The 25,039-nt window shown below is 43.1% G+C and overlaps 1 protein-coding gene across 2 annotated transcripts; it reads right to left on the bottom strand.

Annotated features, from left to right (window-relative positions):
* Positions 1-591: 591 nt before the first annotated feature.
* On the bottom strand, positions 592-24,995 carry EIF2A (eukaryotic translation initiation factor 2A). 2 transcript variants are annotated; one of them, XM_048505739.1, is made up of 14 exons: positions 24,763-24,995; positions 21,918-21,987; positions 20,503-20,577; positions 16,252-16,370; positions 15,149-15,248; positions 14,552-14,634; positions 12,850-12,923; positions 12,575-12,719; positions 11,384-11,500; positions 7,571-8,142; positions 4,655-4,771; positions 4,054-4,182; positions 1,984-2,049; positions 592-734 (listed from the first exon to the last, which is right to left on the bottom strand). In XM_048505739.1, the coding sequence occupies exons 1-14, from the start codon at positions 24,788-24,790 to the stop codon at positions 669-671; spliced, it is 1,761 nt and encodes a 586-aa protein (XP_048361696.1). In that variant the 5' UTR covers positions 24,791-24,995; the 3' UTR covers positions 592-668. The 2 variants fall into 2 exon arrangements, with proteins under 2 accessions (XP_048361696.1, XP_048361695.1); XM_048505738.1 differs by lacking the exon at positions 24,763-24,995 and adding an exon at positions 24,467-24,588.
* Between the last annotated feature and the right edge of the window lie 44 nt (positions 24,996-25,039).

The raw sequence follows: 25,039 nt of genomic DNA, 5'->3' as shown, positions 1-25,039 counted from the left end.
TTCTTTTTCTTTTCCAAGCAATGCTAGCAATCCTTGATAAGCAGTGGGTTTCCAATTTTTAAACCCTAGATGCTCATTTCCTTTCAATATTTGAACCACACAACCAGAAAATTACAATACCCATGCAGAGTCACAGTACAGCAGTGGTTCTCAACCTTCCTAATGCCGCGACCCTTTAATACAGTTCCTCATGTTGTGGTGACCCCCAACCCTAACATTTATCCACTTTACAGTTGGAGAACACTGATGCAGAGAGTGTTAGGCGACCCCTGTGAAAGGGTTGTTTGACCCCCAAGGGGGTCGCGACCCACAGGTTGAGAACCGCTGCTGTAGAGCAACTGCAGAAGACTTCCCTGTTTTTAACGTTTGATTTTACTGCCTTATCACATCTGTAGATAAAGCTGAATCCTTGTGAAATAATAATTATAATAACAGTAGCAATTACCTAACAAGCTTTCTTTCGGTTTTTAAACAATACTGTTTTGAAATGCAACGAATGTGTGTTTAGTTCTGAATTCTCATGTTTCTATTCAAAACTGTATATGTATTTCTAAAAGGAGAGACAAAGAAAGAAAATGCAGCAAACATTTAAAGGGTGCATTTTAGTCATTTATTATAAAACAAATGATGTCCAGGACAAAACTGTATGATTAGTTTTCCACAGCGCTCTAAACACCCAGTTCCAAATCTTCTAGCTCCTTCAGAAGGGCAGCTTCTTTCTGAATCTTTTCCAGCTAGAACACCCACACAAGACACAGTCAGATGTTTATAGCACATAACAAAGGATTAAGCAAAGACCACAGTGCGATACAATTCTAATGCTTTGGAAAATTATTTGCTGGTATAATCCAGGTTTCTCACATACGGACAAGGAATGCTTTCTACTCCCAGACTGGGGAAAAAACTCCAACTAAAATACACAACAGAGGTTTATAAAATTATAAATAATATGGAGAAGTGGAAGACATTTTTATACCGCTTTTAAATTATACATCAGCAGTAGATTTAGGAAATACAGAAGATAACACTTTCCCAAACAATGCTGAATTAATTCATGGTGTGCGCTGCTATAAAATGTAATATGATAACTACTGGCTGAGATTTTAAAAAGTCTCTCCCAATATGGGTGGCAGCAGGAACCCTGGCTTATTCAGGATGTTCTACGTTACAAGTATTCAACCCCACATCATGCTGAGCTGGTGTAACACAATGACTAAAAAACAAGTTGTGATCCAGCAATTCCTGCCCCAAATGTCACCTTATTAGGTAACTATAGGCAAGTTTCTGCCTCCCCATCTACAGTAGGATAATGATCTTGGCCTACCTTCCAGAGCATAATTGCAAAAGAGGGATATAAAGTGATATTTAAATGCTAAGTATTATTACCGTGTTACAGCTTTAACAGGAACACTTTGGAAGAAGTCTGGAGCTTTTATTTTTAATTCGAAGGGATTTACTGAATCTTATCTCAGCAATCTAAGAGGCCCAATCCAACTGGGGGAATGGGTTGTGGGGGTGGCGGGGGGTCCACACTGGAGTGTTTGCCCACCGCACCGGCATAAGGGGCTCCCACGCTAGCAGAGAGAGCGAACACACCAACAGGTGGGTACCACACAGCTCCACAGTGCCCAAACCTCTCCAAAACTACACTGCGAAAGGAAAGCATGCCAGCACAGTGGGGGGCAAGCCAGGGATGTTCCCAGGAGCGACGCTGACTTTGGTCGGCTTTCACCGGGGTTTCAGCCTGGGAATGCCCCCCCTCCCCTTCCCGGCTGCAGACTTGTGCCAGTGGAAAATATGGCGCAAGTCCTTTTATCCAATAGGCTTTTAAAAAGTAGCACCATGCCTGGCCACCATATGCTCTGGATTGGGCTATCAGTTGTCTTTAGAACAAATTAAATACAGACTGAATACCAACTTCCATCCTTCAACTGACATATAAACCATGTCTGCACATAAGATATATGGAAGCCCTGGGCATACCTGGTTCTTCTCCAGCTGTTTGCCTGTGGCTGCTTGATCTTTCAGCTGCTCAATGGCTTTTAGTTTCTATGGGGAAGAAAAGCAGGTTAAAGACAAGCAAGAAGCAGCCAGTTTCAAAAGCTTTCCACCGTGTGAAAACAGAGTAGATGTACTTGACTGCTGTCTAAAGATGCTCCCCGGAGATTCTTGGGTGATACCCTCACGCCCCTATCCAACATGCATTCTATGCTATTAGTCCGTGTGGAATGAACCACAAATTGTGTGACTTGCCCCACAGACCAGCAAATGGGGCAGGGATGGGGTTAAAGCATGAAGCAACTCAATGATGGCTTTGTGTGTGTGTCCCCCGAAGCCACAGCTGATTTACAGCGACCCCAGAGGGTTTTCAACAGAAGAGACTTCAGGGGTAGTTTGCCACTGCCTGCCTCTGCATGACACCCCTGGTATTCCTCGCAGGTCGCCCATCCAAATACTTGAATGACTGAGAGTGTGTGACTGGTCCAAAGGCACCCAGCAAGAGTCCATGGCAGAGCAGGGCTTAGAACATAGCTTTCTGAGTTTTGGTTCAGGTTCACCTTTTTCTTTTCTTTTACACTTCTGTTCTGATTCAAGCCCCAACCTCCAACAAACTGTTCAGGTAAAATTCATAGGAATTAATGTCACTTTATTTTTTACAGTAGCATCGCAACTCCCACAGAGCCAACAGCATGATAAATATTTAAAAACCTACTATTTGGAAATACTGCTTCTTCCAGAACTCTTCCACACCAAACCACCGGGAGGACAGAATGAGAACAGGACCAGAAGCTCTGCCTGGCTTGTACCAAGTTCTCCCTTCCTTTCTAGAAATATTTAACTACACATCCAGTGGTGTGGCATTCCCGGCCCAAGTTCCGTGTGATTGGCTGCTGCTGGGGAAAGGAACCTGCAGATTGATGCTGTGTTATACACTAGGTGTAAGTGTTATCATTTCCGGATGAGAAAATTAAAACTGAGACAAAAGCAGCGGCAGAAGCTTCTGAATCTGGTAGAGACAGTGGGGATGAAGAGAGGGTGCGCAAACTTAATCTCTCTGCTCAGGCCATTTTCCAATCAGCATCCTCCTTTCAGCTTCTTTCCCACCCTCAAAGGAAAAGACAGAGGGTCTCCAGATCTTTACCAATATAAGAAAGGTAGCTGAGTGCACTTCACATGGGAAAAGTGGTCAGCAGGCAAAGGTTACGCACCTTTTCTTACATGGAAATCAAGTTTGCAGCTCCATATGACTGTATTTTCTTTTCTTTAAAAGCCAAGAGACTGCTCACGACACTCCTACATCTCATGCAGTTTTAATACACCACTTTAGAAGCAGCAGTGGCGTAGTGGTTAAGAGCAGGTGCATTCTAATCTGGAGGAACTGGGTTTGATTCCCTGCTCTGCTGCTTGAGCTGCGGAGGCTTATCTGGGGAATTCAAATTAGCCTGTGCACTCCCACACACGCCAGCTGGGTGACCTTGGGCTAGTCACCGTTCTTCTGAGATCTCTCAGCCCCCCCACCTCACAGTGTGTTTGTTGTGAGGAGGGAAGGGAAAGGAGATTGTAAGCCCCTTGGAGTCTCCTACAGGAGAGAAAGGGGGGATATGAATCCAAACTCCTCCTCCTCTTCTTTTAAGGACTGCATGACTTGGGAAAAGCATCCCTTACTTAAAGTTCTAGCATTCTCTTGACAGCATTATTCTATTGACTACACGGCCGGGTAGGGCTGAGGCTGCAAAAGGCACTTGGACTCTGTTGGCTGGTAGATTCTATCTTGTCTGTTTTGCTGCAGTAGAGAAGACTCTCACTTGCAAAGGAGGATGCTCAGCTTGGCATCTTCAAATGCTTCATTTTGCCCTCCACAGCACCCACGACTCTTCCTGAAAGTTTAAAAGGTACCCACGGGTCCAAGGTTTGGGTCAATAAGTTAAAAACTAGAGAGCACATTTTAAATGGCTACCATCCCTCAAGATCAAGCAAGCAACAGGGCTGTCAGGAAGCACCAGAGGGTCTTCAACCGGAACAAGCAGACTTTTCACTGGAGAACCTCCTTACCTTTTTCAGATTCTTTATCTTCTTGTCGACCTCAGGATCTCCTGATGTAACAGAAGGTGGCACAATATGATCTGCGTTCAGTACAGGTGAGCTTGGAGCAATTTCTGGATTCCCTTCAGCTCTAGCTTCCTTTGAATATGAACGCGAGTCATTTTGCAGCTCAGAATTATTGTCAACAATCAGAACAACAGATTTCATTTTTTCAACATGGCAACCGCCCAATGGTGTTTATATGCCATTTGAAGAGAAGTGCGTTTTACTTGAAACTTTTGCAATAAGCTAACTACTTTCTCTCTGGCTCACATCTTACACAGTTGTTGTGAGGATAAAAGAAGAAAGGAGCCACATATATGCCGCCTGAGATGTTGGCCATGATAAAAACCTAACACTCATTTTTGCTCAGTGCTTGCATAGAATTTACTACATCAGCCAAAACTACATCAGCCAAAAAACCCATGTGGGACACATTTTTTTAAGTGACTGAGACAACACCTCCAGAACCTCATAAGTTTGCAACTTCTGTTCATGTACAGGTGAAAGTTCCATGCAGCATCCCAGCAAACAAGTTGACCAGTGCAAGAGGATTAAACACCAGCTGTACCTGTTTAGCAACTTTCTTTGCCTCGTGCTTCCTTTGATTCTTGAGCGCCGTTTTAGATAATGGCTTATCACTACCTTTTGACTGTGGTCTCATGTTCTGTGGCGGCTCATTTTCATGCTGAAAGGAAGCAAAGGGAGGGGAATAGCACCGCTAAGCACAATTATACTTTGCAGTCAAACACTCGGCAAAAAGCAGCTTGGAAAATTTTGCATGTGCTGATTTCTGATGCAAAAAAAAAAAAAAAGAGCAGCTTGTCCTATTTTCTTATCATCACTTAGATTCAAGCCATATATTACACAATTCCTATATACAAGAGAACTCACACTGGTGCTACAAAATTGTGTGAAACCCAGGGTGACCTGCACCAGAAATGGCCAACTTCTATATTCATGCTAGCCTCTAGCCAGCAACCTGGGAGTTGGATGTGTATTTTGAAACACAAAGCAATCCCTTCACAGGTGGCAAAGCTCTAATAAAAACCATTTCCTAGCAGCGAAGGGCTTCGTGTTTATGAGGTACATGTTCAAGCATGCCGCGGGCATCACGGATGAAACCTACAGAGAGATGCAGCCTTCAAGTGTGACATCTCTCTCTGGTGGCTTTAGAAAACGTTAGTGTTTTTTTTAAATACCTTTTTTATTTTTAATACCTTGATTAAAATTTGGTTGAGTTGCCAGCAGGCAGATAAAGCTGATTGGGAATCTGAGCCATCTCAAAAGCCTGGTGGCTATACCTGATCCATATTAGACACAGGTTTTGTAGTAAGCCCTGCACGGGATATGTAATTTGTGAAGCAGCCCTAAAACTAAAGAAAGCTTGGAAAACCAGCCTTTTCCAATTATGTTCTTTCCCTTAATTTTATTTCGGGTGCTACCCATTTTGCATCCACTATTCTACTCAACATCAGTCTGGCTTAAGCTCAGCCTTGCATTAACGGATACGAAAAAACATTATTGGCACAATGCCCCGGGGGAACAACTACAAGGATGCTGAGAGGTTTATTTGTTAACGTTTTTTATATAAAAACCCATAAAAAGAACCAGCAGCTTTCTTCTTCTTCTTCTTCATTGTACCCATTAGTTTTTGAAATCTTTTGTAGACCAAATCCTCTACACTAAATTGCTAGAGACTTAACTTTTGTACGTGACACTTTAAACTTTCAAAAAAAGTTCTCAGTGTGGTTCATCCACAAATCTGATTAGTCACAAAAGGGAAGGCTGTAATTGCATCCGCCATTTTACATAACAACTCTCTCTTATAAACTCCGTTTAAGCACAATTAGTGAGAAATAAGACACCAGCAATGACCAACGGTGTGGGAGAAGGCAACACTCCTTTTGGTGCCGGTAATCACACAATTACACTTCTTTAAAAGGAAGAAAAAAACAGGGAGAAAATGAAGGGCTTGGCTTACAAATCTGCTTCTGAAGGCTACAAAAAAAAAGGTATGTGAACCAGCACACATAAAGGGACAGGGGAGATGTAATATTGACTCCCCTTTAATCATGGTTAAGAGTTGGGATCCTCCCACTGTACCTCCTTCCCAGCCTCGACTGCAGCTGAAGAAAGTGTCAGCAGCTCAAGTGTCAGCAGCTAAAGTCCAGGGTAGATGAGGCTCATTTTGTGGGAACAGAGGAAGTAAAAACAGCCCAGCAATCAAGGAGTCAGCTGAGCGAGATGAGACTATCAAAGCTATCTGAGTTAATCAGAGCAAAAAACTGCCTTGTGCAAGAAGAGGGTATAAATTAGGGGTTTCCAACCTATGGCCCTGAACTACAATTCCTATCAGCCTCTGCTAGCACGGCCAATAGGCATAGCTGATGGAAACTGCAGTTAATGAACATCCAGGAACCATAGGTTGGAGACACCCCCCCCCCTTAAAAATCACTCTGTTGCTGCAGCTTGGATTCTGCCTGAGCAACTTGAAACCTCCAAGTGTATTTTCTTGTATCATGTCTGCGAACATTCTGATTCCGTATTCATGCCTAGGTAGGCATTGTTTGTCCCATAGTGTACTAGAGATAGCACAGGGTCATTATCTTTCCTTCTGGCAGGACTTCAGTGAGAATAAGCGCTCTGTCCTTGAGGCACCATGTGCTTGTAAGTTTGCATGCAGGTTCTCACAGTTTTGATGGTGATATCTTAAATACTTTTTTAAAAAAAATTTCAAAGGTATATTTGTCTACAACTGATACCACATTCTGAATTTTATGCTTCCCTTGGTGGTTTCCCATTAATATTGTTTATAGGTAGCCTTGAAAGCTCTGTCTTGTGACCAACCCTTCTGTCAGCACTACTTAACTTCCTTTTTGCTAGCATGTCTCAAGTCTTTAAAGTGTTCTTGGGGGGGGGGGGGGGGAGGGGCTTTTCTACTTTAAGAAATAAGGGCTCCATGGTGGGGTTTATTTAACCAAGCCCAGTTTTGTTGGACTGAATTTCAACGGGGATATATGCATGACTGTATAATCCTCAGGAGAAAGAGTTCATCAGAGGAACCCTCTTGCCATGTAGGACATCTTCCCTGTGACACATACATTCTCTGCAGAATGAAAGGCATACCCCATATAATCATGGAACAGGTTCCCATGATGTGGGCAGCAAGATGGAGGATGAACATACAAATGAAGAGGAACAGAAAAGTTAGTAGAAAAAGCAAAAACCATCGTAGAACAGTTCCAGAGAATCTGGAGTTAGTTTGAGGGCATTGCTTCCCCATTCTCTGTCAGCCTGTCTATCATGGGGAAAGGAAGGGAAAGGAGTTTGTAAGCTGCCTTTGTCTCCTTTCAGGAGATAAAGGTGGGGTATTCTTCTATTCTCCATATGGAAAATGATTCAATCCCTCCTCTTCTATGCTTTCCCAAGTCTGAGAGCACAGTTTGTAACAACATATCCTACAATGAAAAGGATTGCTACTTACAAGTTTTGAACTAGTGTCAGGCTTGTCTCTCAGAGCCGGGGGCCTATAAGCTTGTGCAGGCTTTGGCTCCTCGTTCGGCACTTTGCTTGGAACGGTGTGGTACTTTACTGCTTTTGCTGGAAAGGTTCCCTCCAAAAAGGGCTGCCAGGCGACCTGCCAAAGCTCAGCATTTGGCTGGACTTCATATTTGTAGAGGACTGAGCCGGTGTAGTGCCAGATCTTATACCCATTCCCGACTCGCAGCCGAGGAGAACACGTAGCAGTCACGATGTGCTCTCCGTCAGGGCACCACGCAAAATACGTGGAATCCGAGGCTTGAGGTTTGGAGACCAGTTTGTAGTTTTTAAGGTCCCACACATCTAATTGTCCGCTGAGATTTCCAAATCCAGCAAGTACTAAGATATGTCCTTGTGGGCTATAGTAGGCAGCGTTGTGAGGGCCAGTCCCAAAGTCAAACACAGGGTCACATTTCAGGTTGAAGATAGTCGCTTTGGCAGGCATAAAACCATACATGACACAAAACTCCATGGAATTTGGATTCCAGGCTGCATCATATATAGGGCCATTTTTCCCTAGAGGAAAATAAAACAATCAAGGTTATAAAACTATGGGACTGGATCCAGCCAGGCCTTCACTCAACCTCGCCCAGTTCCCCTCCTTACTACAAATCTCATCCCATGTGACTTTTATCTATTCAGGTCCTAGACTCCCCAGCATAGTCTCTTTTGGTAGTCAAAAGAGATCATATTTCCCTTTTCAACAACTGAAAAACTTGCTGGATCCAACCCCATAACTACATCAGCTGAAACACTGAAAAAAGCCTAGGCTATATTTTTCTGCAGAGTGACGGCAAGAGATATTAGCTTCGGGTAACAAGTAGGAGTAAAAATTAATTTCATCACAGTAATGTTAATCAGAAAAAGAAATGTATCATTCAATTTCTAAAGCCGTGGGGGTGAAGAGACAGTTATGTAACTCCACACGCTAAGTGAAGTTTTGTCTAGACATCACTCCTTCTCTGGAGGCAAGCACTGGTCTAAATTAAAAAAGAAATCCCTTAGAGGGTCATGTGTCCCTAAAAAGCTGGGAATACAAATTCGTGGAAGAACGTCTAGAACAGGGGTAGGGAACCTGCGGCTCGAGAGCCGCATGCGGCTCTTCTGCCCTTGCACTGCGGCTCCACGAGCCGAGCCGCCAGCCCCATCCTTGCCCACCCTGCAGGCAGCAGGGCAAGCACACCAATTGCCTGCGGCCAGCTGGCCCGCGCTGCGGGCTTCCTCTCTCACCCGCCCTGTTCGAGCGGGGCGGGTGCTTTCCCAGCGGCCGGTGAGGCCGAGCCACCGGCTACATCCTTGCCTGCCCTGCAGGCAGCAGGGCGAGTGCACCAATTGCCCGCAGTCGGCTGGGCCGCGCCGCATGCTTCCCCTCTCGGCCACCCCATTTGAGCGGGGCGGGCGCTTTCCCGGCGGCCGGCAAGGCCAAGCGCCCGGCTTCATCCTTGCCTGCCCTGCAGGTGTAACCTCCATGCCCAGAATGGGTTGAACCAGTAAGGGGGTGGAGACTCAGAGCAGCAGAAAGGCTGCAGAGCTCTTTGGAGAAGACAAGGCTACCAGACTCGGACCTTGGTTGTATAAGCCCTTAACACCTTGTTAAGGGTTTCTTTTTGTGGTTGTAATGGGTGAGAGTTCTCCTGGAAACCTTCATCATGTTGCATCCTGTTCATCAAGCCCTTGGAGTCTTCAGGAGCCAACCCACTTGCAAAGAAGAATTGGACTTGGCAGTATCAGTAGACTGTAACTAGAAGGACTTGAAATGCAACCTGAACAGGACCTTGAATTGTAATGTTAAATGTTGATGTTTAATGTTATTTGTAAAGAGAAGTAAACTGTTTTGTTTAAATTTGGTTCTTTGCAACTCCTTCCAAGTACTGTCCCACAGAACCCACAAGCTGAGGTTACACAGGCAGCAGGGTAGGCGCACCAATTGCCCGGCTTCTCCTCTCGCCCGCCCTGTTGGAGCGGCGAGGCCGAGCCGCTGGCCCCATCCTTGCCCACCCTGCAGGCAGCAGGGCGGACGCATCCATGTGCTTCTCAGAATGAGCGGAGTAAAAGGTAAAAAAACCCAATATGTACAGTGTTATCTTTATTTTAAATGTCAAAAATTATTTGTGGCTCCAAGTGTTTTCTTTTCCCGTGGAAAATGGGTCCAAATGGCTCTTTGAGTGTTAAAGGTTCCCTATCCCTGGTCTAGAAAAATGCTCTGTAGCGCAATTTTCTGTATTCGGTGTTCAAATGATTGCAGGCCATCCATCCTAGAGCAAAGTTACTCCAATTTAAGTCCACTGAAACTTGTGGGCTTAGACTGGGGTAGAACTCTGCACAGAACTCCACTACTGGAGAGCCCTGTTGCTTTATGGAGGAATGTGAATTGGAAAACTTCAGATCAGGATTGAAAGGAGAGAACTCTTCCTACAGTACTGCAAGTTTTATTTCCTCTTGAACATTCTTCATTGCTATGATAGAACTTAAAATATTTCTTTTAAAATTTTGACATTACTATCAAAACTGCACACACATACTGTTTAGCTAACAAGAAATCTCTCTTCAGAGCATCCTTTGGAGAGACTCCCTGAATTTATTTTGGTGGTATAAGAAAGGAACCTGCATTAAGAACCTTGGGGCTGCCAGATTTTAAGGTCAAGCTGCTACTCACTTATGATCAGCCAAGCCAGAGACATTCTTCCAGCTGTATATGGTTGGGATCAGCAGCCTACACCTTTGGCTACCTAGCTGGGCTATAAAATAAACAGTGTGGATTGCCAAAAATCTGGAAGAACAGTCGTTAGCTGCTTTGGGCTGGCAAGACGACAGCAAACATTTCACTGATGCAACTAATGAGTCCAACAAATGAATAGAAGGTTGCTCAAGAGCAGCCACTGATGGGCAAAGCACCAATTGATCATGTGACAGGAAGATTTTCCTAAGCTGCTTTCAGGACCGTTAACCCTGAAAAGTTACTTAACAAGGCTACTTTCAGATTTTATCACTTTAATGAATTCACCAAAGTTTAAGTACAGGTTATAAGATTCCTGCAGAAAGTCGGACACAGCAAAAGGCTCTGAGGCATCAGAAGGTCCTGCGGCCTGCCCAGACACGTCTTCCAGACAGACCCATAACCCTATGCTCAAAATCTCAGTTTTACTGAGGTCCTGCAAGGTATGTATTTATTGACACATTTTCATTGCTTAAAAGGAAAGCCGTGGGGGAATTAAGCAACTGAATGCCCTAAAGAACCTATTCTCTTCCCAGCTGAAACATGATGGTGGCTGAGGCCCTTCTGTGTGGGCCTTTGCACCCATACAGAATCTTGTTTAACTGGACTGTGACTCATGCAAAACAGCTACACTGGCAGCCCAGGTCAAAAGAGATGCTATGCAAGTGTGAAGTCCCACAGGCAAGCGGTTATTTAATTTTTTATGTATTCATCAAATGTATAAGCCGCCCTCCCCTGAAGGGCTCAGGGCGGCATTATACCTTGGCAATCCCCCAGTTTCATCAAAGCCTCAGGGAATGGGCTCCTGGGTTCGATATCCCACTCTTCCCATTTCCGCTCTAAAAATCACAACTTCACTTTTACCTCTTAAACATCTCACTCCACATGAACTGACAGAATCCATATGTTTGATTCTCCACAGAAATGTTGCCAGTGCAGGTCAGTAATGAAAGCAAATACAGCAGAGAAAGATTCTTTTCATCTAGTGTACCTTCAGAAGAATTTCCAGGTCACAATGCAATTCAGAGAACAATCACTTACGCAGTTGTACAACAGCGCTTTCCCCATTTGTTGCAATGTAATGCAGAGTTTGTTCTCCATAATACGAAGCTCCTGTTTTGTCGACTTCTGTACTGGCGATCACGAGCACAGCTGTGGCTATTCAAGTAGAAAATATAACTAAATGTATAAACAAGGCTAATAGATAACACTGAAATTTAAGTCTGTACAGAAAAGAGATACGACACATAACTGTAGCAATGTCATGAAAAATAGTTCAGAGTTGCAATTCAAACAAGGACATTTGAACATTAAAACAACAGGATGAAGCCACTGGGCTGGCTCTGTCTTGTTAATTGCCCCTTCCAGCCATGCATAACCTACACATCTCTGGAACCCCAAAGCAAGGGATCTCTGTTTTGTTTCTGAACTGAATCAGAAGTCAGGCAGAAAAAACTACAAGTCCCATAATCCCTTGCAAAAAACAGGCCTGTCTTAGGACTAACAAATCTTCCTCTTGCACAAAGTTAAGTTTTTGTAATTGGTTAGAAAAGGGTAAGAGGGCCTGTCAAACAAGTTGGGAATCATAACTTGGCTCTTTTCATTTTTGGTGAACATTCTTGTTCTGAGTCTTCAAAACAAACATCAACAAAAAACTCAGGATTTTTCTAGCATTTCACAGGAATGCTCACAAAAAACATTTTCCCCCAACCAAGCAAGGGGAGTGGGATTCAGGGTTGTTTACTTATTATAGGGTTGCTCATATCCCAGTTCTGCTACATTAACCTCAAGTTAAAATCCTGCTTTCAGCATTTGAGATGACACAAGAACATGTGTATTAGTTGTTGTGGGTTATCCAGGCTGCGTCGCCATGGTCTGGTAGATCTTGTTCCTAACGTTTCACCTGCATCTGTGACTGGCATCTTCAGAGGTGTATCACAGAGGGAAGTCTGTTGAGGTGTGCAATAGTGTCTGTTATGGACACAGTGTGTGACAGACTTCCCTCTGTGATACGCCTCTGAAGGTGCCAGCCACAGATGCAGGTGAAACATTAGGAACAAGATCTACCAGATCACGGCCACACAGCCCGGAAAACCCACAACAACAAGTTGAATCCGGCCGTGCAAGCCTTCCACAATACATAAGTGTATTAGCTATACAGCTGGACAAACAGAGAGCTGATGTGATTATGCCAACAAATAAAAATGAAAACTGATGTGAAAGTTGTTATACCTTTACTATTCCACAGCAGTGTCACCTTGTCAGCCTTAAAGAAACTCTTATTAGCCAGTGCAGCTTGTGGGCCTCCAAAGACAGGATACTGATACAGCCTTACAAAAGATGGAGCTCCTTTGCTTCCGGGGACATAGACTGCAACCTGTACCAAGAAATGTTTCATTAATTTGGGCAGCCATATTCAAGTGCAGCAGAAAGGCAGTAGTGGAATAACGTCAAAAACCTTAAGTATCAACAAAGTTGAAATTAATTTTTTAAAAAAACAGAGGCACCTTGCTCGGTTGATCTCCTGGTGATACCACAAAATCTGTGACTTTCTGCAAATGTAGTTTATTTGCAATTGTACCTGCAACAAGACAATTGTATTCAGGTTCATAACACTGACTACAAAGGCGTGCTTGGCTAAACTGTGTTCTTAACAAGCCTATACCACCAGTAAGTAAAATGATATAATTGTGAAGCAGGTTTCCTGTAACTACATATTTTTAAGATTATGTGAAACACTAAAAATACAACGATACTCCCCAGCACTAAATTATTAGAGATATACAAACAGTTTCTCTTAAATCTTTAACGAGCCAACCAATCGGGCTAGATTTTAGGGAGTATCTTCGTCAATAAAGCACACCCAAAAATGCAGCCACTATTCAAAAGTACTGCATGAAGGCAAACCAAGACCTTTCATCCGTCTTATCTTATCTGTGCTCTACCAGGTTCAGAAATAGATCAAAGGCACCTCCCTGCTCAAGCAGACTTTACCACCTTCACCTAAGCCTTTTAGAGATTCAGAGTATAGGTTATCCTTCCCCTAAATCCCCTGGCGTTTTCCAAACACCAAATTACTTCCTCCCTCAACTCCCAACAAAAGCTGATGCTAGAACACAAACACACAGTTCCATCTCAGAGCATGATTCATTCCTCAGCCGCATCTTGCAGTTAAGTCTGGCAAACCCATGAGTAACCAGGCTCTGGAACCACAGCAACCAGGCATCTTGGGCAGGCAGGTCAGAACAGACCAAGTTAACTGAAGCAGCACCCTCGGGGGCTGTCAGCTGCTCGCCTACTCTTGGAGATTAAATTTGGCTGCTCTTGGCTCAGTTACTGTGATGGCTGGTTTAAGAATCACAGCTATGGTTAGCAGTAGCCTCTCCTTCATGCCCGGTTTATCAGTCTCAGTTTTTCTTTCAGTTTATCTATCATGATGCTTCAGGTATTTGTGGCTGAAGACATTCTTCTATCTTCCTGGCCACGTTGCCCTCTGTGATGTTCATTTTCTAGGAACTTTGCTGGAACATTTCCAAAGCTTCCAACGTCTCCCAAATATACACTGAGTCGGATCCTATTCGTAATTTCCTCATGCACAAGTGAGGCTGGACTTCCAATGATTTCTCTGACGTCCTTCCTCATACCATTCCTGGGGTTCCCCCCACCCCTCCAAAGCACCACTTCAGGGGAGCACTTTACATGGGAGCAGGAGAGGGGAAGCAGTGAAGTCACACCCGACTTAAATTCTTCCAACTGAGCCATTAAGACAAAGCTGATGTGAATTTCTTAGGAAGTAGAAGGTGTTTCACAATTATACCCACATGCCAAAAGAATGCTCTGATTGGGATGCTGTGTGGTTTCCGGGCCGTATGGCCGTGTTCTAGCAGCATTCTCTTCTGATGTTTCGCCTGCATCTGTGGATGGCATCTTCAAAGGATCTTCAGATCCTCTGAAGATGCCAGCCACAGATGCAGGCGAAACATCAGGAGAGAATGCTGCTAGAACACGGCCATACAGTCCGGAAACCACATAGAACCCCAGTGATTCTGGCCGTGAAAGCCTTTGACAATACAATGCTCTGATTCCTTCAAATCTTACAAGCGGGAGCTACAAGACAAGTAAAACACACAACTAATGAAAACAAAAGAAAGCAGAAAGTGAAGACTAGCGGGAAAACTTATCAAGAGCACAGGAAAGGGTGTTGCGTACTGAAGTCATTGTTCTCAAAAAAGTGCAGTTCATTGTTAACATTCCTGGCACATATGCTTTCGTCATCTGACCAGCAAGGACACCTAATGATGAAAGAGGAGAGAGGGAGACACAAAAAAGGAAGAGAATGTTAAAAACCAAAGAACGTAACATCTGGGCCTCAAGAATATTGGTCCCACACTTTTAAATTTAGTGACACAATGTAGCGATTAAAATGTCAAGCTAGGATATGGGTTCAGGTCACCACTCTGCCATGGAAGCTTGGTGGGCGACCTTGGGCCAGGTACATTCTCTCTCAGTCTAACCAACTCACAGGTTGTTTGTGGGGGTGAAATGGAGGAGAATGGGGGAAACGGATACTTGGAAGGAGGACAGGATAAAAACATCATAAATAAAAAATATATAATATATGCAGCCCTAGCATGGCTCTGGCAGTGAACGCAGAGCCATTTAAAACAAACATTAATTTTGAATGTGACAAACTGCACAACTGAAGTATGTACTAAACATGCATTTTAAAACTGTATTTTCCTATGTCTGTGTGTGGTGTGTGTGTATATATTTATATATATAAAATTCTTTGAAATGTTCCCTTACCAGTTTTGTATTTTTTTCTGGATGAAGGACTTCAAACATTTGCCAGTTTGCACATTGAACAGCTGGAGGTTGGGCACGCCGGCTGCACCATCTTTAGCAGCTGCAATAAACAGGCAAAAATGATGTCAGTGGCTTCCACAATGGTCTCTCAATCTCTTTCCTTAGCCTGACTGTGGGCTTTCTGATTCATACTGTTAAATGTCTTAATGGACACTTAGGAGATCCATGAGCACCAGCAAGGCTGGCTCAGTTCTACCAGGTCTCTCCACTCCTATTTGTCCACAACTAATATGCCCTCCTCACAACTCTAATAATCAGCCTTCTTCTGCCAGAAGATGAAATTTCACACCATCCCTCCAGGGCTTCTAGAGCAACCTGAAGTCCTTCCTTTCTCTCTGAATGATTATTTATCGTTTGCCTGTTTTTCATATAAAGCTTATTTTTATGGCTCCTTCGGAAAGTCCATGCTGCTTTAACGGGTGGCAGCGTTCACTTTTCTCTTTCATACATTCTGATTGCTGTTTGTTGTAGGATTCACTGTTCTGGGGCTTTTAACACATTTCTTCTGGGCTTTTTAGTTGTTTTTCTTCCCTTGTGAACTGCCCTGGGCATCATTAACAGACAAAAACAAACAAAATGAAGCCAAGACCTAAATCAAACTTTACCCTCTGGTGTAAAGGCTTCTCCTTTTTTTGCATAAGCCCTTCCATGTTCATGTGGAGCTACTAGCGTTACACTACAATGAACTTGTTTTCCACTCATCAGTATGTTGAAGTGACGGGGGGCGGGGAGGGGGAATAAATTGATGGCCTAGCTTGTGTATGGATACTGGAAATGATGCTTTCTGGTTCCTTTCAACAGCATGGTTCTTTTTAAATTTCTGGGCTGCATAGCTGTAGTCTCAGTTTTTGCTCCTATTCTCTGCCTGGTTGTTGACTTTGAATGATGCCACTGGAGAAGATAGCAATGGGACGGAAAAGGTGCCAAAGTAATACATTGTTGGTATACTAGATGCCTCAGGGGAAGGTTCTCCTGTCTTACAGCTCAGTCCAAGACTGATTGTAGCAATGAGGGCAGTTACAACAGACATCTGAAGCACTCACTCGTATAGGGCTGCCAGGTCGCCAGGACGTTGCCCTTTGGAGAGAATTCAAGGCAAACTGTCTTTGGCAGATCAAAAGTGTGCAGTAACTGGTTGCTGGTGACATTCACAATGTTTATTCTGGAATCAAAAAGAAAAAAGGAAAAGGAAAAAAGGTCACTTCAACAAAGCTTGAGTAGGCTGGTTAATTAACAGCCAGATTTCAGTTCTAGATCTGCCATGCTTAACTGTGCCATTCTAAATCTGCTCAACCTGAAAACAACACAACTGAAAATTGCAGAGTTCCTCATTTAGCACAGTATTGGACACATTAGGCAACTAATTTTTTGGAACACTGAAAAATTAAATGGTTCATGAGATATCACTGAGCTCTAAGCCTACAAATAATGCTGGAGTACACATATTTGGGCATAGCGTCATGTGAAATTGCTTGTTAACATTATTACTGTGTTTTATTTCAGTGTTTTCTGCTGGTCTGTGACTGTATTCAATCAAGTTCAAATTATTTATTTATTTGATATTTTTATTTATATTCCGCCCTCCCCAGCAAGGCTCAGGGTGGCAACAACACAGAATCCATGAACATTAATAAATAACAACAGTACAGCGATTAAAACAGCAAAACCAACCACAGATGGCGAGAAAATCCCCCCCTTTACTGCACTCGTGGAGGCCAGCAATAGTGATGGTCAGGCCGGCTGGCCTGATGGAAAAGCCTGGTGGAAAAGTTCCGTCTTACAGGCCCTTCAGAACTCATTCAAGTGCCTTGGGCCCTGATCTTACTAGGGAGCTTATTCCACCAGGTCAGGGCCAGGGCTGAAATAGCCCTGGCCCTTGTAGAAGCCAGCCAGACATCCATCGGGACAGGAATCTCCAGTAAGTTTCCCTCCAATGAACAGAGGGATCTACTGGGGAAATATGGGGAGAGGCAGTCCCATAAATATGCAGGTCCAAGACTGCTCACAGCCTTAAAGGTGAACACCAACACTTTGAATATGATCCAGTACTTGATCGGCAGCCAATGGAGCTGGAACAGGACCAGAGTGATCTGGTCTCCACTTGATGCTCCAGAAAGAAGCCGGGCTGCCACAAGTTGGGAGAGCTTTAACTTCCGGGTCACAGATAAAGAAAGGTCAGCATATAGCGAGTTACAATAATCCAGTCGGGAGGTGATCGTTGCATGGATTACTGTGGCCAGGTCGGAATGGGAGAGATATAGAGCCAGTTGCCATGCCTGTCGGTAAAAAGCCACCTGAGTCGTCTTGGCAACATGGCCCTCAAGCAACAAAGCTGAATCCAAGGTCACCCCCAGCCTTCTGACAGAAAAAGGCCAACATCAAGATCTTGCCGTCCAGCATGGGCAGGCAAAAGTCAACTGGTCTCTCCCACTGCCCCACCCACAGAACCTCCGTCTTTGCTGGATTCAGTTTCAGTCGGCTTGCTTTCAACCAGCCAGCCACGGCCTCTAAACAACGCTGGGGAGCCACCGGGACAAAGGCTGGGTGGCCCGCCATCATGAACATGAGCTGGGTGTCATCTGCGTATTGTTGACACCTCAGCCCAAAACTCTGGACCAATCCAGCTAGAGAGTGCCTATAGATGTTAAAAAGCATTGGAGGATCGCACCTTGCGGGACCCCACAAATCATGGGGTGATACTTGGAGTCCCCCCCCCCCCCCGACGTTACCTGCCAACCCCAATCTTGGAGAAACGAGGACAGCCAATTCAAGACCATCCGACGGACCCCGATCTCGGTGAAGTGGCAGACCATAAGCTCATGATCTACTGTATCAAACAATGCAGTGAGATCTAACACCAGCAGCACCGAGCCGCCTCAATCTACATGGTGCCGGGGTTCAGCCACGATAGCCACCAAAACCATCTTTGTTCCAAGGCCAGCACAGAAACCAGACTGGAAGGGATCCAAAACTTCCATATTGTCCAGGAACTTCTGGAGCTGATCTGCTACTGATCACTCAGTTACCTTACCTAGAAACGAAAGATTCGAGACTGGGTGGTAAATTAGCTAGATCTAATGGATCTCACTGAGTTTTTTTTTTTAGTAGCAGGTAAACCACTATCTCTTTAAGCTGACCTGGAAAAACCCCTTGCTCAAGGGAGTTATTGATGATCTTCAACAGATGGCCCCAAACTCCTCCCTGCTGGCTTTCACCAACCAGGAAGGGCATGGATCAAAAGAACAAGTGGTAGGTCTTACAGCTGCCAGAGTCCTGTCTACATCATTGGGGCGAGTTGACTGAAGTGGTCTAAACAATGACCAGAAGATGGCCAAGGGGCCTTCAGTTTCCTTATTGTATCAACTGTGGCCAAAAGGGCTTAGGCATGCAGGTTTACTATTATGTCCTTGAGATGCAGCACATCCTCAAATTCCTGTGGATAATTGCCAGACAGTTTTTGTTTAACCAACCCTGAATCTCTCCTGGTAACACATTATAAGCATGGTAACACATGACCAGAAACACATTATAAGCTGGCACAAAAGCCATTTGTATTGTATGTTAATTGAGATTAAGGGCAGTTGATGCCCTGCATATATCACAAAACACCGCTGTAGGCCACACAAACAGAGCAATCCTAAGAATGCTTTTCTGGAAGTAAGCCTCACGGAGATTTCGGCTGGCTTCAGAGTAGGCCTGCTTTAGGATTGCTCTGAACAATGGAGCAACATTTTGTCATCCAACTACCATGTTTTCCCGAAAATAAGACAGGGTCTTATATTAATTTTTGCACCAGAAGATGCATTAGGGTTTATTTTAGGGGTAGGGCTTATTTTAGAGGAAATATGGTACCTTCACAATTCCTCAAGGCAGGCTCTTGTCAGCCACTTGCTTCCCTGTCATGTGTGATGCAAGCCGCATCCTCATTGGCAGGGAGCACCTTGCTGGATCACACCATCCTGATCTGTAACTACCAGTAGGGCTTATTTTTGGAGTAGAGCTTATATTTCAAGCAGCCTCCAAAAATCCTGAAAAATCATGATAGGGCTTATTTTCGGGGTAGGTCTTATTTTTGGGGAAACATGGTAATCTAATGGAGGGGGAAATGCAGCATAATTATTCATTCAAAGTTCAAAAACTACAATCCCGCAAGGGATTAAATCAATTTACTTCAATGAGACTGCAGGCAGGATGAACAACATTGAGGTCTGCAACACTAAAAATCCAGCAAGGTTTGTTGGTAAGGAATGCACACACTAAATACACAAGTGAGGCACAAAAAAGTGACTGAACTGCCATGAATTGTCTAACACCTCTACAAGGCTAGGAATGCTCGTGAGCAATTCCTACTGAAATCAGTGTCACATACTTCTGAGAAACTACAGGCAGCATATGACACAAGGAAAAGTTGCCAAGGATTGTGGTAACATTCTGAGAGACTGTTAAAACAGCTTTGCTTACAAAGAACAGCTGACAAATTGGGGCACAAAATGATGCTTCCTCCCCAGTGCTGCCTCCCATGGGGATGGTTGTCGATTGCAATGTCATAATGAGCTTCAGAAATGTCTCTGAGGACATCAGCACAACAGCAGAGGCAAGCCCCCCCTCCTCCCAGCTCCAAACTGAGGGGAGGGGTGCGCGCGCTCATGTCTATCACACCAGGTCTCTCCAGCAGAGTCCGGTGACCTAGATGCTTGCCTGATGTTCTCCAAGATCAGAAGGCTACAGGAATCTTTAAAACTTCACACAGATGAAAAGCTTGTTTTTTACACTGAAATTTTATTATTTTAATCAAGAGTCAAGAATAAAGAGGACACTGAAGAAGTGGCACAGAAATCTCCTAAATAAAATAAACAGCACAACCTCTTGTGGGGAAATTATGCTATCTTTTGAAGGGTTTAGGAGAAGGATGGGGAAAATCTCACCAGAACAAAAAATGTAACAGTGAGTACATATGCAAACGGCTTCCTATGACCTTCAATGTGAGTGATATTTTCACTGTCAGAATGTTTCCAATACATTCTGAATGCTCGTCTTGCTTTCCAGAGGCCTTTCCAACCCCATTGGAGATTAAGCTCTGTTACTGTACTCTGCATGCAGATTTTTCCATAACTAATTTTACAAGGCTTCAATTTGTGAAATGTTTTCAGTTGGAAGGAATGACTGAAAAGTTTTAAATATCTGAAAACTGTAAAACAGATATATATTTAAATAATTTCATTCATATGCTTTACACACAGCTAAATATATATCACATCGTAACAAGAGTGAGAAATAATAAAAGATGCACTGACTTTTCTCCATTACACCAAGCAAAGAGGGAACCATCTTTACTAAATGTAAAAACTTTGCAGTTTCTCCCAGAATCTCTGAAAAAGTAATACATTTCTATTAGTTCAAATATTTTACACAGTGACACGTAACAAGAAAAAAAACATTCATTATCAGGGCTGTTAATTATCACCTGAAGATTTATTTACTTAGAATCCTAGAATTGGAAGGGGCCATATGGGCCATCTAGTTAAATGCCCTGTTTAAAGCATCCCCGACAAGTGTTCATCCAGCTGCTGTTTGAAGAGGGCCAGTGAGTTTCTTGGAGAGAAAGTCTTCCTTTCTCTCCAAGGCTCATTCCGCACATGCAGAATAATGCACTTTCAAACTGCTTTCAGTGCTCTTTGAAGCTGTGCGGAATAGCAAAATCCACTTGCAAACAGTTGTATAAGTGGTTTGAAAATGCATTATTTTGCGTGTGCGGACTCAAAAAGAACAATACAATATAACAGTATAATACATAGAACAAACAGTCTATAATACACTGACACGGGGCCCATTTTTTAATGCTAGGTATCACTAGCTGTCCCATTTACAGATTGTTCTTTTTTTAATTTCAGTTTTGTAGGTGACCTAGATATAGTCACTTGAGGGTGTATTTTGCGCCCTCATTTGCAGAAGGAGACTTAACTAATGCATTCCTTCCAACAATCTGCAATAGTCAACATATCTTGCGCTACATGGATGCCACATACCAGCTTTCTGTGTGACCTGAAAGAACTGTTACCACTTTACGGTGCAATCTGAGTCCCCACTTTATGAAAGAAGAATGTGCCAATGTTCTATTTTCAGATTTTTCTAGTAACTGAGACATCCCAGACTACACATGGATCAAATTTCAGGATCCTAGTTCATTTGAAAGCACTGTAATTTGATAACTCTACAAATGTCACTCAAAGACCTTTATAACAGCTATTTTTGAAAAAGCTATCTTCACTGACGTAGCAACAGTCTGTCCTTTCAAGTTACAAGGGAAACTGCCCCCTTACAGTTTAAAGGACCATGAGTAGTGGTGGAAAGGAATTACAGCATGGATGTTCTTATTCCACACTATTAGAAATCTGAAATCTGGAAGACCCATAATTCACAACCATTTGGTTATTAGAAAACAGAGTTCAGCATTCTAGCTGAGAGAAATCCAAACCATGCAAAGGTTCTGATGACATTTTATAAACTTAAAAACCTTAGATTAGGGAAGTGGTATTTTTAAGCAGCAGGTAGAAACATGCCTGTGTGCTCACAAAATGAAATTTATTTTTCACGGTGCAGAATATAAACACACATTTCTGTTTTTACCTGTCTTCAAACGCATCAGAGACATTTTTACTCATTAAAATCCACAAACTACAACAGTGAATGAAACTGAAAAACAAAGTACCTTTGAAATATTGTATTCTCTGTGAAATGAGGAGGCCCATTCACCATATAAAGTCCTTCAGATCCTCGAACTAGCAGGAGAAAAAAAAAGCAATTAATGTTTTTGAATTTGAATGGAATTGATCCTGATTTTTATGTAATTAGAAAATTTGTGGCCTGAGCATTGAAAAATCAAATTTGAATCAACTGCTACCACCAAATATACTGAGCCTGTTCCTTTAACACTATTAAGGTACTGACTTGGATAGACTGGCAATTAACAATATCATCCTAAATGAAATTACACCTTTCCAAGTCCATTGAAATCTACTAGTGTAGAAAGACCAAGAAACTTTACAAAATGTTATAGAAATGGAAGGGAAGGAGAATTGGTTGGTATTAAGAGGGATTTGGGAAAGATTAAAGAATTATAGAATAAAAGGTGAATGTATTATGCCACAAGGTTCAAAAGTCATGAAAAATCACAAGGAAAGATATTGGGATCAGATAATTTTCAAATGGCATAGAACCCCAATACAGCTAGCCTATATGATTAAGGGTTTATGCCCATGATGTTGGCATTGTGGTGAACTGGGAGCATACCACACCCACATGTGGATTGAATGTAAGGAGGTTAAAAAGTTTTGGGAGAATATTTTGAAGTATATAGAAAAATTAGTAAAAATTAAAATTGATTTAAACAATGATTTATTAATTGTAGGTCTAACTGAAAATAAAAGGGTGAATAGAAGTTATAGACCAATGTACAAAATTATGATTAGAGCTGCACACATGGTGATTGCATTAGGATGGAAAGAGAAAAAGAAATGGACAATCTCAAAATGGTTGGAATATGTTTGGGAACAAATACAGTTAGAAATTTTTGAGATGATGTCAAAAATATGTTATGGCAAGAAAAACTAAGAGACGTCATGAAGATTTGGTTAATTTTTGAGAAATGGATGAGAGAAGCCGGACTTAACGAAGAAAAATGGGAACAAAAGATACGAAGAATGAACTTTCTGCTGCTTGCTTGAACAAAAAGAAAAAGAAGGGAGGGAGGGAGGGAGGGAGAAAAGGGGAAAATGTATAGTCTGATTAAAAGCACAGCATATATCTGTTATATAACTATACAATAAAAAAATTAAAAAAAAAAAGACCAAGAAACTTAAAAGATACAGCTGCATTGCTGCCACTTATGGGGAAAAAACAGCTGAGCTATGCAAGACTGTTCATGTTGTGCTGCCAGATTTTCAATTTCAAATCCTCATGTAAATCTCAGAATTACTGGATTTTGTTCAGAACTGTCACATTGCAGTGGTAGGGAGAAGAAAGAGATGCATATTTCAGTTTTAGTCACCTCAATCATTGCCCACTTTCTCTCAAAGGAGGTCTTGGAGAAATAATTCTGCCACACTCCTTAGCAATTTCCCCTATAAAAGCAGGGCCCCATCGATAGGACAGACTTTGCCGGAAATGCATAGAGGGTTCAGCTGAACAAAGTCAGCACTAAGGTATAATTCACACGGTGAAACTAAAAAGGCAGACTTAAATATAGAATATTTGCTAGTTTGCATAAGATAGAAGATATGATTGGGATACCATCTCAATCATCTTGTGGCAAGCTTTAACCAGTATCAATCACCTTTGCAAAGGTGTCACACTGTCATATAATCCTCTCACATTATAATCTATTTAAATACATTCTTAACGTTAGCAGAAAGAAAACTATGATAGCTCAACATCACTCTATATTAACATTAACTGCTAAAAAAAGTCCATCAATGTCAATATGACCTGGGCAATCCACAAACAAAATTGGAAAATAGAACAACAAATGAAGCAAGCATGAAGCACATTAACCATGCTACAGATATTAAAAATTAAAGAATCCTCACAAATTATTTTGGCATTTACAACTCTCATCTACTGTTATTTCAGTAACTGCAATATTTTCAACAGTGTTAAGGGACAAACCTCTGACACCAATCCTACAGAGACATTTGAATCATAACTCTACAAAACAATGATGGCATAACTGGAATCCTATAGTGGAAATCCAGAGACTGCTCCCACTGAAAAGTTATGAGGATGTTTCAGGGAACAACAGAAGTCAAGGTTGCAAGAGGAGATGGAAGAGGGCAGAACAAATCAGAACACCTCCACAGTTACCAGTCTTATAATTTGTAAAGTACACCTTTCCAGATCATATGCTTTCCTGGGACAATCACACACACCAGAGGAAAAATAACCCTTAATAGTTATTAGTAAAAGGGCCGGGGGAGGGGGGGGGGGTTCCAGAATGCACAACTTTTCTGAGACTGCCTCCACAAGCAACATTAGCAAAAATCCCCACCTTTATACAACAGCATGAAGTACGATTCTAAAGGATTCATGAACCCTCCTTACAAACAAGAGCAGCACGTAATTTCCTAGACGAGTTTCAGTTTGGAGATCAGGGTTTTTAAATAATTTTTTTTAGGAAACCACGCACAGCCCACAAGGAGGAAACCGAAACCATCTTGCAGCCTAGTCCTATCAGGCTGGAAAAGCTGGAAAAATGGGACATACACCCAAACTGATGTAGGCAGGGGCGGGCCACAGGCTTTCTTGGCCGTAGGCAAGCCTTACTGGACTCCATAGGGAGCATCTGTGGAGTAAGCGAACCCAAAGGTTGCAGTCCCATGTGTCCTTCATACGGAGTGATCTCCACTCAACGCAGCTAACCATATTTATGGGTTTAGTGTCGCACTATGCGTGACCAGCGCAAGAGCTCCAAAGGATCGAGCCACGAGCCAACAGTGAATTCACAAAGGTCCTTCTGTCACACTGGAGAAAAGACCCTTATCAACGCTTACCCTACCCACCTGCCAGCAGCGGCATGGGAGGCGCCATCTTGAGCCGGACCCTGCCCTTTCTCCTTCCGGGTCACGGCGAGGAAGGTCACCGACCCCGCCTGCACAGCGTACACGTCTCCTTGTCCTCCACAGCCAGCTCCATAGCTGAAGCCTCCTTCCTGGTGACGTGTTGCAGCCTAAGGGAGTGGCCGGGGTGAGGAGGCGGAACCGTTTCACTAATCAGGTGCCAACGAGAGGCGGGAGCAGTTTCCTATGCGAGCCCTGATTGGTCTACGTAGTAGGAAAG

The sequence above is a fragment of the Sphaerodactylus townsendi genome, linkage group LG08 (assembly GCF_021028975.2).
Source record: "Sphaerodactylus townsendi isolate TG3544 linkage group LG08, MPM_Stown_v2.3, whole genome shotgun sequence".
Classification (NCBI taxonomy): domain Eukaryota; kingdom Metazoa; phylum Chordata; class Lepidosauria; order Squamata; family Sphaerodactylidae; genus Sphaerodactylus; species Sphaerodactylus townsendi.
The sequence above is the reverse complement of the archived record's forward strand: the minus strand, read 5'-3'. Positions and strand labels throughout refer to the sequence as shown.

Bases quoted from the DNA above. Each gene is read 5' to 3' on its own strand.
- EIF2A (XM_048505738.1), bottom strand. From the start codon at position 24,581: ATGGGACTGCAACCTTTGGGTTCGCTTACTCCACAGATGCTCCCTATG. The intron at 16,371-20,502 runs GTCAGTGCATCT...TTTTGATTCCAG, and splicing joins GCTTGGTGTAATGGAGAAAA to AATAAACATTGTGAATGTCA. The intron at 4,183-4,654 runs GTACAGCTGGTG...TCATATTCAAAG, and splicing joins CAAAGAAAGTTGCTAAACAG to GAAGCTAGAGCTGAAGGGAA.